This window comes from Pecten maximus, chromosome 7, assembly GCF_902652985.1.
Source record: "Pecten maximus chromosome 7, xPecMax1.1, whole genome shotgun sequence".
Taxonomy (NCBI): Eukaryota; Metazoa; Mollusca; class Bivalvia; order Pectinida; family Pectinidae; genus Pecten; species Pecten maximus.
Genome location: NC_047021.1, coordinates 12,474,332 through 12,495,242, shown reverse-complemented (window position 1 = coordinate 12,495,242; position 20,911 = coordinate 12,474,332). Strand labels below are relative to the sequence as shown.

The following is a 20,911-nucleotide window of genomic DNA, read 5'->3' as shown; positions in this document are numbered from 1 at the left end:
GGAATTAGCAGTATGACCTAATTTTACTCCGAATACATGTAGATTATAAAATATTGATATATTATTGAACAATAATCATCATAAAGATTTTTTTTTTCTTTTTCGTAATTACCATATTAATATGCATATTTATGTATTATTTATCCGTGGGAAATTTCCATAATATCTGAACATAAAAAGAAGACCGGACATTTGTTTACGATACATATAGGCCATCTGTCTTTTTAATGATAAATGCAATATGCTCGTCCGCGTGAACAGTAGTTTTCTGTACATAATATGAACCAATTAACAGTTAGTTATGATTTTATTAGGTTTTAAATAACATAAACAATGCTGCCAACAAACATTTCACTGATATGGACACTAGATGACGCTTTCGGGACGCTTGGCCAGGTACTGCTTTAAGGTTTCGTTTTCCTCAACCTTTTGGCGATTTGCTGCTAATTTCGGGAAATCATTCAGGGCATCAGCATTCAACTGGAGAAAGTCCGTGAATGCCTCGTGACAGGCAAGGTCAGCTAGCGTCAACTAAAAAAGAAACCAAGATGAAGTGAATACCTGTATTATTCAGGAAATTAAGATTGGAGAAAGATAACAAACGGTTCTGTTGATTAAAAAAAAAAAAAAGTAGACATGATAAAACTACAAATCGAAATGGTTTCCAAATAACAAATGTTTTTCCGTCATCACCTTACTAAGTCAGTATATAGAGCGCCATACTTGATATAGGTTCATTGGAAATCATTCGAAGGGAGATAACTCCATAAGCTATGCAGTAGAGCTAAGTTCTGTTTACGTACAGGAAGGACTTGAATATTCTCGATTTAATATGTGATTTATGTATTTGTAGAAATAATCTTTGTATATATACTCACTTTTGATCCAACGAAGAATCCGTTTTTGCCTCCACTGTTTTCCAGGAAAGTTGTGAACATTTGGGCAAACTTCGGGATTGTAGTCTCAACCAATTCCTTCTTCAGTTCCGCCTTGTAAACATGATATAATGTGTGAGTATAATAGGATCGAGAATATAACTTATTACAACTATCAGTATAATAAGAGTGGGGATATTGCTGATTACAAATATCAGGAAAATGGGGTCGAGAATATTAATGCTTACTAGTATCCGTAAAAGAAGATCGGGGACATTAATGATGACTAACATATTTTGGTTGTTTTATTGGATCGGGAATGTAACTGATTACTAATATGAGTTTTATCAACTTTTCGTTCACTTGTTTTGTGTCATGTTCATGTCATTCATAAATAAGACAATACTATAGACAAACACGCATTAGCACTCTATGCATACCGTGTGTAGAAAAGATAATGATTTCAATAACCAAAAGTAACATAAAATGATTTATCCTACATTGGAAATACGAAGTGTCTGATGAGTATGTATAAAGATATTGTAGATATTGGACTACACCAATTGTCGTATTGTACCTTCTTCTCCTCGTCCTTCTCGAAGTACCATTTGACATAGGCTGTTAGGCCGTCCGCACCGGTATCTATCACCTGGTCGACCAGACACTGCTCCATGGAACACTCACCAGCCATACCTGTAATCGAGAGATAACGAAGTTAAATATTAGAACATTCAAACAACTCGATGAAATATGGGAACATTAACACACTATACACGTGGATCACAGAAAAGTACAAGGGAATAAAATCGTGTGTTCCAGAGGGTTATAGCATTCTGCTTCTACCTTTGAGTTTATACACAAAATTTAGTGCTTGCTTTCGAGTTTCTTGAAATGAAATACTTTAATAAATTATCAATGTCTGTACAACTGCAATATATATGTTGATATGTTGGAAATCATGTACGTAGATATTTTAACAGTATTTCAAATTATCTAAATAACTGATCATGCTTCTGTCATTCCTGTAAATATTATGCTTATTCAAATCTATGACGTAACCAAATGAGTGACTCTTACCGAATTCCTTGCCTAGATAGCGAGCTATGGCAAGACTCTGTACCAACTGCTTCCCGTCCACCTCTAGCACGGGCAGCTGTCCGGTGGGCATATCTGTAACAGGAACAGACTGTGTTATTATTTAGGATAGTTTTACTAATTACAAGCATGACAAAATTTCCAACAAACCACTGACAGACGGTTGTAGCTTCGTTACCCTTTCTACTCAGTGAAGAAAAGATAGCTTAACACCGCTCCCAAGGAAGGCATTGAATTGTTTATGAATATAAACTGATATGAAACGAGAAGTTATGAGCTGAACATAGTCAGAAATGTATTTCAAGACAAGGGCTTTTAATCAATTCAGAAAACTTTTATTTCTCGGCCGATACAACTCCACACAGGAAGTGACAATATCCATGTCGACATCACTGCCTTCAATAGTATGTCGATATAACTTTAAATAACAGGTGACAACAGCATGTCGACGAAACTATCTATAAAAGGTGAATATTCGACCATGTCGGCATAACTATCTATAAAAGGTGACAATTCGACCATGTCGCCATAACTCACTATAAAAGGTGACAACGACCACGTCGGCATACTATCTATAAAAGGTGACAATTCGACCATGTCGCCATAACTATCTATAAAAGGTGACAATTCGACCATGTCGACATAACTCACTATAAAAGGTAACGACCATGTCGACATAACTATCTATAAAAGGTGACAATTCGACCATGTCGACATAACTATCTATAAAAGGTGACAATTCGACCATGTCGACATAACTATCTATAAAAGGTGACAATTCGACCATGTCGGCATAACTATCTATAAAAGGTGACAATTCGACCATGTCGGCATAACTATCTATAAAAGGTGACAATTCGACCATGTCGACATAACTATCTATAAAAGGTGACAATTCGACCATGTCGGCATAACTCACTATAAAAGGTGACAATTCGACCATGTCGACATAACTATCTATAAAAGGTGACAATTCGACCATGTCGGCATAACTATCTATAAAAGGTGACAATTCGACCATGTCGGCATAACTATCTATAAAAGGTGACAATTCGACCATGTCGGCATAACTCACTATAAAAGGTGACAAATCGACCATGTCGACATAACTATCTATAAAAGGTGACAATTCGACCATGTCGGCATAACTCACTATAAAAGGTGACAACGACCATGTCGACATAACTATCTATAAAAGGTGACAACGACCATGTCGGCATAACTATCTATAAAAGGTGACAATTCGACCATGTCGACATAACTCACTATAAAAGGTGACAACGACCATGTCGCCATAACTATCTATAAAAAGTAACGACCATGTCGACATAACTATCTATAAAAGGTGACAACGACCATGTCGGCATAACTATCTATAAAAGGTGACAATTCGACCATGTCGACATAACTATCTATAAAAGGTGACAACGACCATGTCGGCATAACTATCTATAAAAGGTGACAACGACCATGTCGGCATAACTATCTATAAAAGGTGACAATTCCACCATGTCGGCATAACTATCTATAAAAGGTGACAATTCGACCATGTCGGCATAACTATCTATAAAAGGTGACAACGACCATGTCGGCATAACTATCTATAAAAGGTGACAACGACCATGTCGGCATAACTATCTATAAAAGGTGACAACGACCATGTCGGCATAACTATCTATAAAAGGTGACAATTCGACCATGTCGACATAACTCACTATAAAAGGTGACAACGACCATGTCGACATAACTCACTATAAAAGGTGACAACGACCATGTCGGCATAACTATCTATAAAAGGTGACAATTCGACCATGTCGGCATAACTATCTATAAAAGGTGACAACGACCATGTCGGCATAACTATCTATAAAAGGTGACAACGACCATGTCGGCATAACTATCTATAAAAGGTGACAACGACCATGTCGGCATAACTATCTATAAAAGGTGACAATTCGACCATGTCGACATAACTCACTATAAAAGGTGACAACGACCATGTCGACATAACTCACTATAAAAGGTGACAACGACCATGTCGACATAACTCACTATAAAAGGTGACAACGACCATGTCGACATAACTCACTATAAAAGGTGACAATTCGACCATGTCGGCATAACTATCTATAAAAGGTGACAATTCCACCATGTCGACATAACTCACTATAAAAGGTAACGACCCTGTTGGCATAACTATCTATAAAAGATGACAACCATGTTGGAATAACTATCTATAAATTGTGACAATTCGACCATGTCGCCATAACTATCTATAAAAGGTGACAACCATGTTGGCATAACTCCCTATAAGCGGTGACAACAACCATGTCGTCATAACTACACTGTACCTATGAAAGGTGACAACAACCATGTCGTCATAACTGCCTTTAAGTGATAATACCTTGACAAACAAGTTTCAGTACAGGTTATCCTGGCTAAAGTTACTACGTGATATAGGAATGTCATGCTTCGTTAAATTGTGAGTGGCTCTAGAATGTTCGCTGGTTCTGTTACCTAGTGACACTGGAATGGTCGCTGAAAGTAAATTGTAATACCAACAATTTAGAACTTCATGGAGAGATTACTGGTTGCACACAGCTTTTAGATAAATCGAGATTTACAAATGAATAAAGCTAACTATGTATAATGACATGTTTCTAGTAAAGATATGTAATAGGACCGTTGATAGATCGTGGCGTCAAATTCACAAAATTGTGCCGTTTTGTTTTCGTTTAAAGATTGTCGTTTGACCGAACTGCAAAACACGACCTTATTCCCGCAAAATGGATATTCAGCCATTGGGTTGGCAGTTTCGTTGGAATAAATTATGCACATATATCATATTCATTACACTTCCTTTGTTTGGTGGGTGCACCGCTTCATTATTTGGAAAAAGTCTTCTTGTCATGATTGATTCAATATGATTGTAACAGTTTCAGATGAAATATCGGGCAGCTGTTGTTATTCAACGGAAAAGTTGCACCTGACATTCATTTACAGAATAAAATATCTAATGTTCTGGTGGACTCTGTCATTGAGAACATCTGCAGACTGATATATCAATTTCAGAATATGTATATTTGTCCTTTTACGTTATCGATCTTCCTGACTCCATTCATCGTTTATGACATAGGAATCTGGCAAGATTTTTATCGATAGCACCAGGAATATGTATTGAACACAACAGTATACATTATGTCAATCATATATATATATAATAACATTATTTAGTTTGAATTCAATGGCGTCCTGCTATGATTATACCAAGGGATCTATTACTATTGAAAACGCGTGTATGCAACTAGCAATGTCTTCGTTTAGATAACGATTGGCTTTGCAATTTGTACATGGCGCTACGCATATTAGATGCAAGCTGTTTTACTAATGCCATACATCAGTTGATACAATATAGTCCAGCATATAATATATTCTATGCGGAATACCTTAGTTGACAAAGTCAGAGTTGAATAGAGACGAGTGTCGGCGTCAGATGAGAGCACACCACTTACACTCCATGGTCAATATTTAACCTGATAGATAAAGATATTACCCGACAAATACCGAGGTTAACCCCCACGCCAAATTATCTTTACTTTGTATACGGCGAGTTTATGGTGTTGACAGGGCAAATCTATTATATAAAAAATCCAGAATAGCAAAGGAGGCAACAACTGAAAGGACAACCACACGGGATGGAGAGTAAGAGGCGTTTTCTTCACCGCTGTCGGCACTAGATGTTATATCACATGTTGTTTACGATATGTATTTAACTATAACGCTCGGATGATAAAATCCTTACAAGCTCTGTATCGCACTGATAAAAGAACAGACAGATAAATCCTTAGTTTTAAACCATTAAACATAAGTAGGTTATGCAAGGCCACTTATTGAGTTTCAACAGCATAATCTATAATCCCCTTATCTATTCCTAATCAGCGGAGATACGAGTAGGTCTGCATTACTAACTAAGACATTCCGACTTACCTAGCCCAATGTATGATCAATTACTTTAATGCTACACACAGCTTTCACACATTCACAATGTAAAAGAGCTGCCCTGTTTGATCAATGACTGTTAAAGGCGACACTAGTTTGTCCAGTGTGTTTTACAGATAATAGAATTTGACCTTGACAAAAAATAATTTCAATTAGTAGTATAGTCTTTTACGCATATAATGCTATTGAAGTGTATTGACTTTATAACATCTTACAATTCCCTAACTATACTAATGTCGTGGAAAGCATAACATCATACAAGGTAAGTGCTATTTGACTTTCAATATATTTTCTAGGTTTGAGGATATGCTTTTTAAACAATGTGGCTACTTTATTATAATAACGTCGACTTCTGTTAAAGATTAGCGGTGTATAAGACACTTGTAAGAAACATGTGCATAGCTTACTTGGTTTCAAGGCAGGCCAGTCTGCAAATGTGACCTTAACTTCTTCGTATGATTTTCCTGCAGTTTCTAAAGCAAGGCGTATCAATTCACCCCTCCCACGGACGGTGAAGTAGGTTAGTTTGTATGCAGGCATGTTGTGTGGTGGATGGCCGTAGACTGGTGTCCTGAGCTGGATGACGGTCAACTGGTGATTTTGATCTTGTGGTACACGTATATAAATGGTCTCGTGATATAGATAGCTGTTCAAATAAGTATGTACAGACATGCGCGTTCAAGCACCCTGACACGTGATGGGGAGAATCATCTAAAGGACACTAGTGACACGTCGATTTGTTGGGCAAAAGTAATGATATAGTTATTGACATTAGCGATACACTGATGTGTTGGGCAATGTTAGATGCACAAAATGCCATGTTTATTATTGACCACGGACAATTCGTTGTTCATTAAAACAAGAAAGAAAAGAAATAGTTGTTTTCTAATTGACTAATTTTGTTTGTTGACATTTGAGTATATCTTGTGTATTTGTTCCAGATGATTTTGTCTGTAAGTTGTACCTGGGCCGTGTGTTAGTTAATCCAACAGCTACTTGTCCAAGGGCTTATTATTACTGGATTACTAGATAAACTTTGGACATAATGTACTACTATAGGACAGCCTGTTTATTGTTTGCTTGTAACGATACGTGTCGACTTGTTTCGGGAATGGTAGTATTACTAAAATGTTGATCCGAGTTCGCGATATGCGAGTATTTTCAAAGTATGTCTGTCATAAATAAAACGATGCGATCATCAGTTGTAAATTCTCATGGACTATTCCTCACATGAGAAAGCAAAAGTGGTATCACTTACGAGATTGTATGTAATACTAGTATGGATTTAACAATTAGCGACAAGTTATATAAAGTAAACAATGGTTTCAGAAAAGAAGACCAAACTTAAATATTGAAGTCTACAAGTAATCATAACCCCTGTAAATATCAGTCTTTATATCGTCATCATAACCCGAGTAAATATCAGTCTTTATATCGTCATCATAACCCCTGTAACTATCAGTCTTTATATCGTCATCATAAACCCTGTAAATATCAGCCTTTATATCGTCATCATAACCCCAGTAAATATCAGTCTTTATATCGTCATCATAACCCCAGTAAATATCAGTCTTTATATCGTCATCATAACCCCTGTAACTATCAGTCTTTATATCGTCATCATAACCCCAGTAAATATCAGTCTTTATATCGTCATCATAACCCCTGTAACTATCAGTCTTTATATCGTCATCATAACCCTGTAAATATCAGTCTTTATATCGTCATCATAACCCCCGTAAATATCAGTCTTAATATCGTCATCATAACCCCAGTAAATATCAGTCTTTATATCGTCATCATAACCCCAGTAAATATCATTCTTTATATCGTCATCATAACCCCTGTAAATATCAGTCTTTATATCGTCATCATAACCCCAGTCAATATCAGTCTTTATATCGTCATTATAACCCCAGTAAATATCAGTCTTTATATCGTCATTATAACCCCAGTAAATATCAGACTTTATATCGTCATCATAACCCCAGTAAATATCAGTCTTTATATCGTCACCATGACCCCTGTAAATATCACTCTTTCTATCGTCATCATAACCCCCGTAAATATCAGTCTTTATATCGTCATCATAACCCCAGTAAATATCAGTCTTTATATCGTCATCATAACCCCTGTAAATATCAGTCTTTATATCGTCATCATAACCCCAGTAAATATCAGTCTTTATATCGTCATCATGACCCCTGTAAATATCAGTCTTTATATCGTCATCATAACCCCAGTAAATATCAGTCTTTATATCGTCACCATGACCCCTGTAAATATCATTCTTTATATCGTCATCATAACCCCAGTAAATATCAGTCTTTATATCGTCATCATAACCCCAGTAAATATCAGTCTTTATATCGTCATCATTACCCCAGTAAATATCAGTCTTTATATCGTTATCATAACCCCAGTAAATATCAGTCTTTATATCGTCATCATAAACCCTGTAAATATCAGTCTTTATATCGTCATCATAACCCGAGTAAATATCACTCTTTCTATCGTCATCATAACCCCAGTAAATATCAGCCTTTATATCGTCATCATAACCCCAGTAAATATCAGTCTTTATATCGTCATCATAACCCCCGTAAATATCAGTCTTTATATCGTCATCATAAACCCTGTAAATATCAGTCTTTATATCGTCATCATAACCCGAGTAAATATCACTCTTTCTATCGTCATCATAACCCCAGTAAATATCAGTCTTTATATCGTCATCATAACCCCTGTAACTATCAGTCTTTATATCGTCATCATAACCCCAGTAAATATCAGTCTTTATATCGTCATCATAACCCCTGTAACTATCAGTCTTTATATCGTCATCATAACCCTGTAAATATCAGTCTTTATATCGTCATCATAACCCCCGTAAATATCAGTCTTAATATCGTCATCATAACCCCAGTAAATATCAGTCTTTATATCGTCATCATAACCCCAGTAAATATCATTCTTTATATCGTCATCATAACCCCTGTAAATATCAGTCTTTATATCGTCATCATAACCCCAGTCAATATCAGTCTTTATATCGTCATTATAACCCCAGTAAATATCAGTCTTTATATCGTCATTATAACCCCAGTAAATATCAGACTTTATATCGTCATCATAACCCCAGTAAATATCAGTCTTTATATCGTCATCATAACCCCAGTAAATATCAGTCTTTATATCGTCATCATAAACTCTGTAAATATCAGCCTTTATATCGTCATCATAACCCCAGTAAATATCAGTCTTTATATCGTCATCATAACCCCAGTAAATATCAGTCTTGATATCGTCATCATAACCCCAGTAAATATCTGTCTTTATATCGTCATCATAACCCCAGTAAATATCAGTCTTTATATCGTCATCATAACCCTGTTAATATCAGTCTTTATATCGTCATCATAACCCGAGTAAATATCACTCTTTCTATCGTCATCATAACCCCCGTAAATATCAGTCTTTATATCGTCATCATAACCCCAGTAAATATCAGTCTTTATATCGTCATCATAACCCCTGTAAATATCAGTCTTTATATCGTCATCATAACCCCAGTAAATATCAGTCTTTATATCGTCATCATGACCCCTGTAAATATCAGTCTTTATATCGTCATCATAACCCCAGTAAATATCAGTCTTTATATCGTCACCATGACCCCTGTAAATATCATTCTTTATATCGTCATCATAACCCCAGTAAATATCAGTCTTTATATCGTCATCATAACCCCAGTAAATATCAGTCTTTATATCGTCATCATTACCCCAGTAAATATCAGTCTTTATATCGTTATCATAACCCCAGTAAATATCAGTCTTTATATCGTCATCATAAACCCTGTAAATATCAGTCTTTATATCGTCATCATAACCCGAGTAAATATCACTCTTTCTATCGTCATCATAACCCCAGTAAATATCAGCCTTTATATCGTCATCATAACCCCAGTAAATATCAGTCTTTATATCGTCATCATAACCCCCGTAAATATCAGTCTTTTTATCGTCATTATAAACCCTGTAAATATCAGTCTTTATATCGTCATCATAACCCGAGTAAATATCACTCTTTCTATCGTCATCATAACCCCAGTAAATATCAGTCTTTATATCGTCATCATAACCCCTGTAAATATCAGTCTTTATATCGTCAGCATAACCCCAGTAAATATCACTCTTTCTATCGTCATAATAACCCCAGTAAATATCAGCCTTTATATCGTCATCATAACCCCAGTAAATATCAGTCTTTATATCGTCATCATAACCCCCGTAAATATCAGTCTTTATATCGTCATCATAAACCCTGTAAATATCAGTCTTTATATCGTCATCATAACCCGAGTAAATATCACTCTTTCTATCGTCATCATAACCCCAGTAAATATCAGTCTTTATATCGTCATCATAACCCCTGTAAATATCAGTCTTTATATCGTCAGCATAACCCCAGTAAATATCAGTCTTTATATCGTCATCATAACCCAGTAAATATCAGTCTTTATATCGTCATCATAACCCAGTAAATATCAGTCTTTATATCGTCATCATAACCCCAGTAAATATCAGTCTTTATATCGTCATCATAACCCCAGTAAATATCAGTCTTTATATCGTCATCATAACCCCAGTAAATATCAGTCTTTCTATCGTCATCATAACCCAGTAAATATCAGTCTTGATGTCGTCATCATAACCCCAGTAAATATCAGACTTTATATCGTCATCATGACCCCAGTAAATATCAATCTTTATATCGTCATCATAACCCCAGTTAATTTCAGACTTTATATCGTCATCATAACCCCAGTAAATATCAGTCTTTATATCGTCATCATAACCCCAGTAAATATCAGTCTTTATATCGTCATCATAACCCCTGTAAATATCAGTCTTTATATCGTCATCATAACCCGAGTAAATATCACTCTTTCTATCGTCATCATAACCCCAGTAAATATCAGTCTTTATGTCGTCATCATAACCCCTGTAACTATCAGCCTTTATATCGTCATCATAACCCCAGTAAATATCAGTCTTTATATCGTCATCATAACCCCAGTAAATATCAGTCTTTATATCATCATAACCCCAGTAAATATCAGTCTTTATATCGTCATCATAACCCCTGTAAATATCAGTCTTTATATCGTTATCATAACCCCAGTAAATATCACTCTTTATATCGTCATCATAACCCCAGTAAATATCATTCTTTATATCGTCATCATAACCCCTGTAAATATCAGTCTTTATATCGTCTTAATAAACCCTGTAAATATTAGTCTTTATATCGTCATCATAACCCCTGTAACTATCAGTCTTTATATCGTCATCATAACCCCTGTAAATATCAGTCTTTATATCGTCTTAATAAACGCTGTAAATATCAGCCTTTATATCGTCATTATAACCCCAGTGAATATCAGTCTTTATATCGTCATCATAACCCCAGTAAATATCAGTCTTTATATCGTCATCATAACCCAGTAAATATCAGTCTTTATATCGTCATCATAAACCCTGTTAATATCAGTCTTTATATCGTCATCATAACCCCATGTAAATATCAGTTTTGATATCGTCATCATAACCCCAGTAAATATCAGTCTTTATATCGTCATCATAACCCCAGTAAATATCAGTCTTTATATCGTCATCATAAACCCTGTAAATATCAGCCTTTATATCGTCATCATAACCCCAGTAAATATCAGTCTTTATATCGTCATCATAACCCCAGTAAATATCAGTCTTTATATCGTCATCATAACCCCAGTAAATATCAGTCTTTATATCGTCATCATAACCCTAGTAAATATCAGTCTGTATATCGTCATCATAACCCCAGTAAATATCAGTCTTTATATCGTCATCATAACCCCAGTAAATATCAGTCTTTGTATTGTCATCATAACCCCAGTAAATATCAGTCTTTAATTCGTCATCATAACCCCAGTAAATATCAGTCTTTATATCGTCATCATAAACCCTGTAAATATCAGCCTTTATATCGTCATCATAACCCCAGTGAATATCAGTCTTTATATCATCATAACCCCAGTAAATATCAGTCTTTATATCGTCATCATAACCCCAGTAAATATCAGTCTTTGTATTGTCATCATAACCCCAGTAAATATCAGTCTTTATATCGTCATCATAACCCCAGTAAATATCAGTCTTTATATCGTCATCATAAACCCTGTAAATATCAGTCTTTATATCGTCATCATAACCCCAGTAAATATCAGTCTTTATATCGTCATCATAACCCCAGTAAATATCAGTCTTTATATCGTCATCATAACCCCAGTAAATATCAGTCTTTATATCGTCATCATAACCCCAGTAAATATCAGTCTTTATATCGTCATCATAACCCCTGTAAATATCAGCCTTTATATCGTCACCATAACCCCTGTAATATCAGTCATTATATCGTCATCTAAACCGTGTAAGTATCAGTCATTATATCGTCATCATAATCCGTGTAAATATCAATCTTTATATCGTCATCATAAACCGTGTAAATATCAGCCTTTATATCGTCATCATAACCCCAGTAAATATCAGTCTTTATATCGTCATCATAACCCCAGTAAATATCAGTCTTTATATCGTCATCATAACCCCTGTAAATATCAGCCTTTATATCGTCACCATAACCCCTGTAATATCAGTCATTATATCGTCATCATAAACCGTGTAAATATCAGTCATTATATCGTCATCATAATCCGTGTAAATATCAGTCTTTATATCGTCATCATAAACCGTGTAAATATCAGCCTTTATATCGTCATCATAACCCCAGTAAATATCAGTCTTTATATCGTCATCATAACCCCAGTAAATATCAGTCTTTATATCGTCATCATAACCCCTGTAAATATCAGCCTTTATATCGTCATCATAACCCCTGTAATATCAGTCATTATATCGTCATCATAAACCGTGTAAATATCAGTCATTATATCGTCATCATAATCCGTGTAAATATCAGTCTTGATATCGTCATCATAAACCGTGTAAATATCAGCCTTTATATCGTCATCATAACCCCAGTAAATATCAGACTTTATATCGTCATCATAACCCCTGTAATATCAGTCATTATATCGTTATCATAAATCCTGTAAATATCAGTCTTTATATCGTCATCATAACCCCAGTAAATATCAGTCTTTATATCGTCATCATAACCCCAGTAAATATCAGTCTTTATATCGTCATCATAACCCCAGTAAATATCAGTCTTTATATCGTCATCATAACCCCTGTAAATATCAGTCTTTATATCGTCATCATAACCCATGTAAATATCAGCCTTTATATCGTCACCATAACCCCAGTAAATATCAGACTTTATATCGTCATCATAAACCCTGTAAATATCAGTCATTATATCATCATCATAAACCGTGTAAATATCAGTCTTTATATCGTCATCATAACCGCAGTAAATATCAGTCTTTATATTGTCATCATAACACCAGTAAATATCAGTCTTTATATCCTTATCACCTTCGTTTTATCTCCAAGCAATATTGTAGCGAGGATTTTTTGTAGCGTTCAGGCACTCTTTCGGGAAGACAGCACATTTCCCGATAGTAGCGACTCGTCAAGCAGTATGTCCTTGAAATTGCCATTGTATAAAAATGTCGATATATATTTTCTCATGACCCTGCGCTGATAATATTGTCAATGGGTTATCATTTTTTATCAGTTGTTCGTACATAAAAACAATACTACTTTTTGTCAACATCCTGTTTATCGTCATTATGATGTACACGGTGACATGATAATAGTTGGCAACACACATATATATTACATGTATATTGAGCACTCCATAAAAATGATGAATGTAGATAACTGATCGGTCTTAGTACGAATAAATGCAAGCGCAATTTCATTCATGTCAGAAAAGCTATTTATTTCGTACACCAACGATTTTGTAAGTAACCAATTCAAATACAATTTTCGGTACATTTCCTTGTCCTGTCCATTACTTTACCATGTTTCAAAACGTAAACGGTGCAAACGATATTACAATGTTTAAAAGCTACAGTGCAATCTCCTATACAGGCTTCAATTTCCAATAATTTAAATTAATTACATAAAATCACATTTGTCATCGATAAAAAAAACAATTCTGGCGTTTTTGGGTGAAAAAGACTTCTTAAGCTAAGACAATTCATACAGGTCAACACAGGCAATGCTATGCATGCAGACAGTACATGGTTTTAGGTAGTGAACTTGGGACCCTTCTACCTTGGTAGTTTTCAATGATGTAATACTAGTAAACATGCTGAAGACTTGATCAATAGACACACAGGATATTTAATGTGATATTCATCATGCCATGTCACCAGTCACTGAAGTATTAGTATTGTCTATCACGACATCGGAGCGCGTGTTTAACTCAGTTATAGGCGACCTCCGGTGTGGTGACAAACAAGGGAAAGAACCCCTGAATTGAGTGACAAGGTTGGATAAGGGAATATTTTTATATAACGGAAAGAAAACAACACTGTAAAGAAAATATGTTATCAGGATAATCGATGGATAAGAGATTATTCTTTGCATTAACGTCACCAGTCTTACAAAATGAGCAGCCACTGGGACAAAGTACAAAATGCTACGTGGTATGATACATGCAATTTGAAGGACATAGTATCATTTAACTCCAGTCTTAACGTCATGAGGTCTTCATGACTAATGTAGGGTTTCTCGTGTCCTTTCATCTACAGCCTATCTTATTTTTGTCGAATAAATGGTTTGAGGTGTTACTGTTTCATTGAAACATATTTTTCAACATATTTTTCCCTTTGTGAAATCATGTTATGATAGTGCTGAAATGCTGATAAGAATGAAATACTATTCTCTTTTTGTATACTGCAGATTGGATATCCGTTGCATCGTTGCATGTTAATAAAGAACATAAAAAAACTAACGTTGTATTTGAAAAAGTAAAATACGCTAAGGATAACCTCACGAGCAATTAATCCTTTATCATTAACATTGTTTACTCCCGTGCCATTGTGTTCTCAATGTTATATCGTTTCGTTATAAAAGTGTATTTATGCTGTACCCTTTTGTTATCAACTCTGTACCCTCTTGTTGCCAATTGTATACCCTCTTTCTCTCATTCCTGTTCCCTCTTGTTCTTAACGTTGCACTCTCTTGTTGTCAACTCTGTACCCTCTTGTTGCCAATTGTGTACCCTCTTTCTCTCATTGCTGTTCCTTCTTGTTATCAACTCTGTATCCTCTTGTTATCGATGCTGTTCTCATTTCTTGCCATCTCTGTACTCTCTTATTATTAACGCCGTACTCTCTTATTCTTAACATTGTACTCTCTTATTATTAACGCTGTACTCTCTTATTATTAACGCTGTACTCTCTTATTATTAACCCTGTACTCTCTTATTATTAACGCCGTACTCTCTTATTCTTAACGTTGTACTCTCTTATTATTAACGCTGTACTGTCTTATTCTTAACGCTGTACTGTCTTATTCTTAACGCTGTACTCTCTTATTATTAACGTTGTACTCTCTTATTATTAACGCTGTACCCTCTTATTCTTAACGCTGTACCCTCTTATTACTAACGCCGTACTCTCTTATTCTTAACGTTGTACCCTTTTATTATTAACGCTGTACTCTCTTATTCTTAACGTTGTACTCTCTTATTATTAACGCTGTACTCTCTTATTATTAACGCTGTACTCTCTTATTCTTAACGTTGTACTCTCTTATTATTAACGCCGTACTCTCTTATTCTTAACGTTGTACTCTCTTATTATTAACGCTGTACTCTCTTATTATTAACGCTGTACTCTCTTATTCTTAACGCTGTACTCTCTTATTATTAACGCTGTACTCTCTTATTCTTAACGTTGTACTCTCTTATTATTAACGCTGTACTCTCTTATTCTTAACGCTGTACTCTCTTATTATTAACGCTGTACTCTCTTATTCCTAACGCTGTACTCTCTTATTATTAACGCTGTACTCTCTTATTATCGTCAATGTATTTTTTGTAATCATTTTACATACTTTGTAATTCATTTCTATAGGAATAGAAATTAGTTCCTTGTGTACATGTTATTTATTATCCTGTTTGAAGTCTATCCTAGATATTCACCGAATGGATGTGTATGCCTAGCTCCTATCAGTTAACCTTGAGAGAATTACGTAACATTGTTTACCGTTACAGTTAGGTAGTGTATATATTATCAGACTCCTTCGTTACCGCTGTGAAAAAGTACTCCCGACTGGAATCTATATTCTTTTTTTTTAAACATACTTGTTAAGCTAGTTGTCAACAAACGACAGCTCGATCATTAACTTATTTAAGTGGCAATATCTTAACACAATTAGAACCTTTTGGTGACAATACTGAATGTTGATGAACCTGGATCCGGCAATGTGATCATATATAACTTTTCGAGTCTAAAATCACAATGTATAGGGAGTTTGCACTTCAATATTTAACACACAAAACTAAAGACTTGTGACATATTGAGAAGTGTGCTAGGTTATGCCATATTGCTGACAAAGCAAATTTGGTCCCTAATGCAACATATGTATGCTCGCTACACGGGATAGATTCAGGAATATTCAAGTCTCTTATTTGTAAAGAAAAAAAAAGTTTAACCAGTGTTTCCTAATTAAAAGTGACACGAGGTAGATGAAACTACCAGGGATAATACTCTACATGACAAAAGTTACCCATCGTCATTATTCTTCATAAAAAAGTTGTCAATAGGAAAATAACCACTCTGGATTTTTCTATTATGCGTCACGTGACACGTTTCAGAATATATGTTAGTAGGAATGTGCAGTATGACCATACTTTGTAGAATAGTATAGAACCTTTCCAGTCATGTGCTGAAGGATTTTTGTAATATGAAATGTATACATTTCCCGTTAAGAGAATGACAATGTGGTATATGAAGGACCCGCTTGAAACATAAAAATGTGACCTGGGACCATATTTACTATACATATTAATTGTGGATTACAGTCATGTCAGTGTCATGCTGTTCGATTCGTCGTAAGATCGAATACCAGTATATATATATATATATATATATATATATATATATAACGTCCTATTAACAGCCAGGGTCATTTAGGGACGTGCCAGGTTTGGAGGTGGAGGAAAGCCGGAGTACCTGGAGAAAAACCACCGGCCTACGGTCAGTACCTGGCAACTACCCCACGTAGGTTTCGAACTCGCAACCCAGGGGTGGAGGGCTAGTGTTAACGTATCGGGACACCTTAACCACTCGGCCACCGCGGCCCCTCCAGTTATATAAGTACCATTCTTCGATGAATCATTGTTTGAATAACCCATGCTGGATATCGTGTGACGTTTTGTAGCTGTTGGTGCTTCACAGATAAGTACGACAGGTGTGGTACATTTATGAGTAAACCATTTATTAAAACAAGTAAATAGGTAAACGTACTAAATAGAAAAATAAATGTGTAAATGCCAAAATACTGAATTAAATAAATGAAGAAGTATTGTTTTTGGATCTCCTGTATCATTGTCTGACGTTAATTCTGATCAAACATCAAGCTTACACAACACTGCAGTTAAGCACCTGGCAACACCATCATCATGTCCGCTTTATTGAACTGGACAATGTTATTGGTATTGCATTTCCATTCCCAAAGCTATGCCACTTCAAATCAATCACTACCACACGGTTCAAAGGATTACACGTGACAACGATCTGGCTAATGAAATTATAACGTCAACCGGTTACATCAGCTGGACATTTCTATTTCTAAACGTCTGTCTTCGGACGCTTGTCTAGGTAAGCCTTCACCTTGGAATTGCTCAACACCAACTTTCTATGGGCAACAAGTTTGGGGTACTTGTCAAGTGACTTGGGATCCACAAGTAGGAAGTCTTCGAAACCCTCATACACTGCCAGGTCAGCAACTGTCAACTGTAAAGACAACAGGACACCATAAGTTGATATCGATTACTACCAAGGGTACTACACAAATTATTCAGGCCTCGGCAAAGTGAGATAACATAAAATACATGGACTTTTACATGAAAATAGTATATGGACGTCAGGAATAGAAAGATACATTATTTGTTAAGTGTTACATGATGTAAAATTTTCATTGAAGTTTGAAAAAAAAAAAAAATATGCATATATATGATAATATGCTTTAATCGCTCTCTATCAACGTTATTTTAAAGTGTTTATTGCTACAATCGAAGGTATTTTGAAGAAAAAATAATATGCAACAGTTTACCTTTTTACCAACAAAATAGCCGCTCTTGGTTTTATTCATATCAAGAAATTTGGTCACGTTTGTTGCGAATGTTGATAGAACACTATCGAAGGTTTTCTTCTTAAGTTCTTCCTGCAAGACGAAAAAGACGATATAATGAAAATCATCTTAACTCTAAAATGTATACAATAAATATAAGTATGTGTGTGTTGGAACAGTGTCATAGCACAGCTGTTTTGAAATATCTTACATTTTGACAAACCTGTTAGTTTGTACGTGTTTGATCAAATCATACATTGTGTAATTATAAAGCGATAACATACTTGACCATTACAGTTATAAATACATATATAATTATATATATATATATATATATACATTGTATTGTGTCGAATGTTGCATTACTTTCATTAAACGAATTATACTAGATTTTTGACATTCCCATTTAATGATTCAGAAACAGTGCTTATCATGTAGGAAATCCACATTAACACTATGCAACTACTATACTAACCTTCTTTTCGGCGTCCTTCTCAAATGCGTACTTGAAGAACTCCGTGAACAGATCCCCTATTGTGTCGACTACCTGGTCCGCTCTCGCCTGGTCCAGGTTACTATCTCCAGCCAATCCTGTAACATGGAATCAATGAAAATAATGCTCTGCCATAATACATTACTACGTTCCATGTAAAATGTAAAGCATTAGTTTTATAGTATATACAGAAACGTACATACCGAAGGCGAGTAATTTGTTAAAAATACAATTGTGGATTATCGACACTCTTTGGTTGCAATGGCTTTTTTGTGACATTTGTTACTAGGCGTTGATAATAGATACAATTTATCTATGAAAGGTGTCCTTACCGAACTCCCGTGAGAGGAACCTCGCAATGGTGAGACTCTGGGATAGTTTTTCTCCATCGATTTCCAGGACCGGGAGTTGCCCAGTTGGCATTTCTGTCGACAAAATGGATGATTATAGCAAAATCATTGATTTATTATTACACAATCATTGGTTGTATTTACATAGATAGATAACCTACATACGGGTTAGTTTGAGTTGTATCTGTTACATAACGCTGAAACCACATAGACTGGTAGCAACTGCACGAGGCAGTGACTAATGCCTCCTCCAAGTCACATACGGATTTAACTTATGTGTTGCCCTGATACGTATATAATCAATCAAGTTAGTTTAGATAAATGATTGTATAGAGATAACTACGAACGTAAGATATTTCATGATATGTATATTTTTTTTCGAAGTGTAAAGGGACTTATTTAATTAAATGTAGCACTAAACATATCAATGTGTGTAAATCCCTTAAATGGCAACCACGTCAATCACTGCACTACGGACATACCGCATAAATTCACATAGAAAATCCTATGTAAAGTATCTTTATAACACCCTCTGACCGCCATCTTGGCTTAGACCGAACGGAAAGAGGAAATTACAATTTAAATACACGAGTGTTACACTTAAGATTAAGTGGTTTGAACGCGATTGTTACGAGACGTGACTTATGCATTTTAGAATGACCTTTCTTTTTTAAAACACAGTCAAGCAAACAATTAACCAGTAAATTATCATTTTCACTGAAAACATCCATTTGAAACTGACGATATCATTATGACATTTTTCTAATGAAGGTATAATTTATACAAAAACAAGTGTTAAAAATCGGTCGAGTTCGTACCTGATTTTTTTGATGGCCAGTCAGCGAACGTGATGATTTGGTCAGTGAAGGTCTTCCCTGCAGCCGCGAACAGCAGCCGGATGAGCTCGCCTCTGGCTCGGATGGGAAAATAATGAAGTTTGTAGGTCGGCATTTTGATGCTGGTGAGATCTCGAAACGTTGAAACGGACAATGATATCAACGGTGATAGCGTTGGTTCTTTTATACATGTTGATGACCCTTGACCTCATGTGGCGGATGTGACATGCAGAAAACGATTCTGAGAAACATTGCCCATTGGCTGTGGGATTGTGCGAGTGTTTCGTCACATGGGCGAAATCATTAAACTTTATTTACTTATCTGCCGGATACATGAATGATACAGAGTGCAAAGCCGAACGGACTGCGACTCTAGAAACCATCTTATCTTAAATTAATTGAAAATCAATAACCTCGTCTTGAGGTTCGTAAACTTACAAAACAGAACAATCAGTTATCGCGGAACACAATTACGACGTTATATATCTCTTGACTATGTGTAAGCTGGAAATTTAATTACCTAAGGGCGTTTTCATTACAATATGATATATTGCCATCAGCCTTGATATACATACTATTAACATTGCAGATGGTGTCCGTCCAGACGGAAAATTCTCAATACTAGTACTGTTTATTTTCGTTACTCTATTTTAAGGGTCTGTTCATCTGTTTATATCAGTGCTGTGATATTGTCGATCTGTTTATAGCGCGATCTTCTAGTGTTAGGGTTACCTGGTGTATATTTTTCGAAGATGCTAGAAGCGGTATGACGTCACATACGGATGTAAACATCATAAATATTTGTGTTGTGAGAACCAACCACATCCGGGTAATCGTCAGTTTCCCAAGAGCAATATAAATCTAAATCAATTTAGCGCTGTTCGTAAAATCGCACACGTTTAGCTTTGGATAGTGAACGGGATTTATGTGTAATTACGTC

The 20,911-nt window shown here is 35.4% G+C and overlaps 2 protein-coding genes across 2 annotated transcripts; both read right to left on the bottom strand.

Annotated features, from left to right (window-relative positions):
- Positions 1-67: 67 nt before the first annotated feature.
- LOC117331629 (hematopoietic prostaglandin D synthase-like) lies at positions 68-6,756 on the bottom strand. Its single transcript, XM_033890459.1, has 5 exons — positions 6,377-6,756; positions 1,953-2,045; positions 1,453-1,568; positions 879-989; positions 68-531 (listed from the first exon to the last, which is right to left on the bottom strand). The coding sequence occupies exons 1-5, from the start codon at positions 6,639-6,641 to the stop codon at positions 367-369; spliced, it is 750 nt and encodes a 249-aa protein (XP_033746350.1). The 5' UTR covers positions 6,642-6,756; the 3' UTR covers positions 68-366.
- Positions 6,757-17,416: 10,660 nt separating this feature from the next.
- On the bottom strand, positions 17,417-20,168 carry LOC117331632 (glutathione S-transferase-like). Its single transcript, XM_033890463.1, has 5 exons — positions 19,954-20,168; positions 19,118-19,210; positions 18,768-18,883; positions 18,275-18,385; positions 17,417-17,955 (listed from the first exon to the last, which is right to left on the bottom strand). Exons 1-5 carry the CDS (start codon positions 20,084-20,086, stop codon positions 17,791-17,793), a joined length of 618 nt encoding a protein of 205 aa, XP_033746354.1. The 5' UTR covers positions 20,087-20,168; the 3' UTR covers positions 17,417-17,790.
- Between the last annotated feature and the right edge of the window lie 743 nt (positions 20,169-20,911).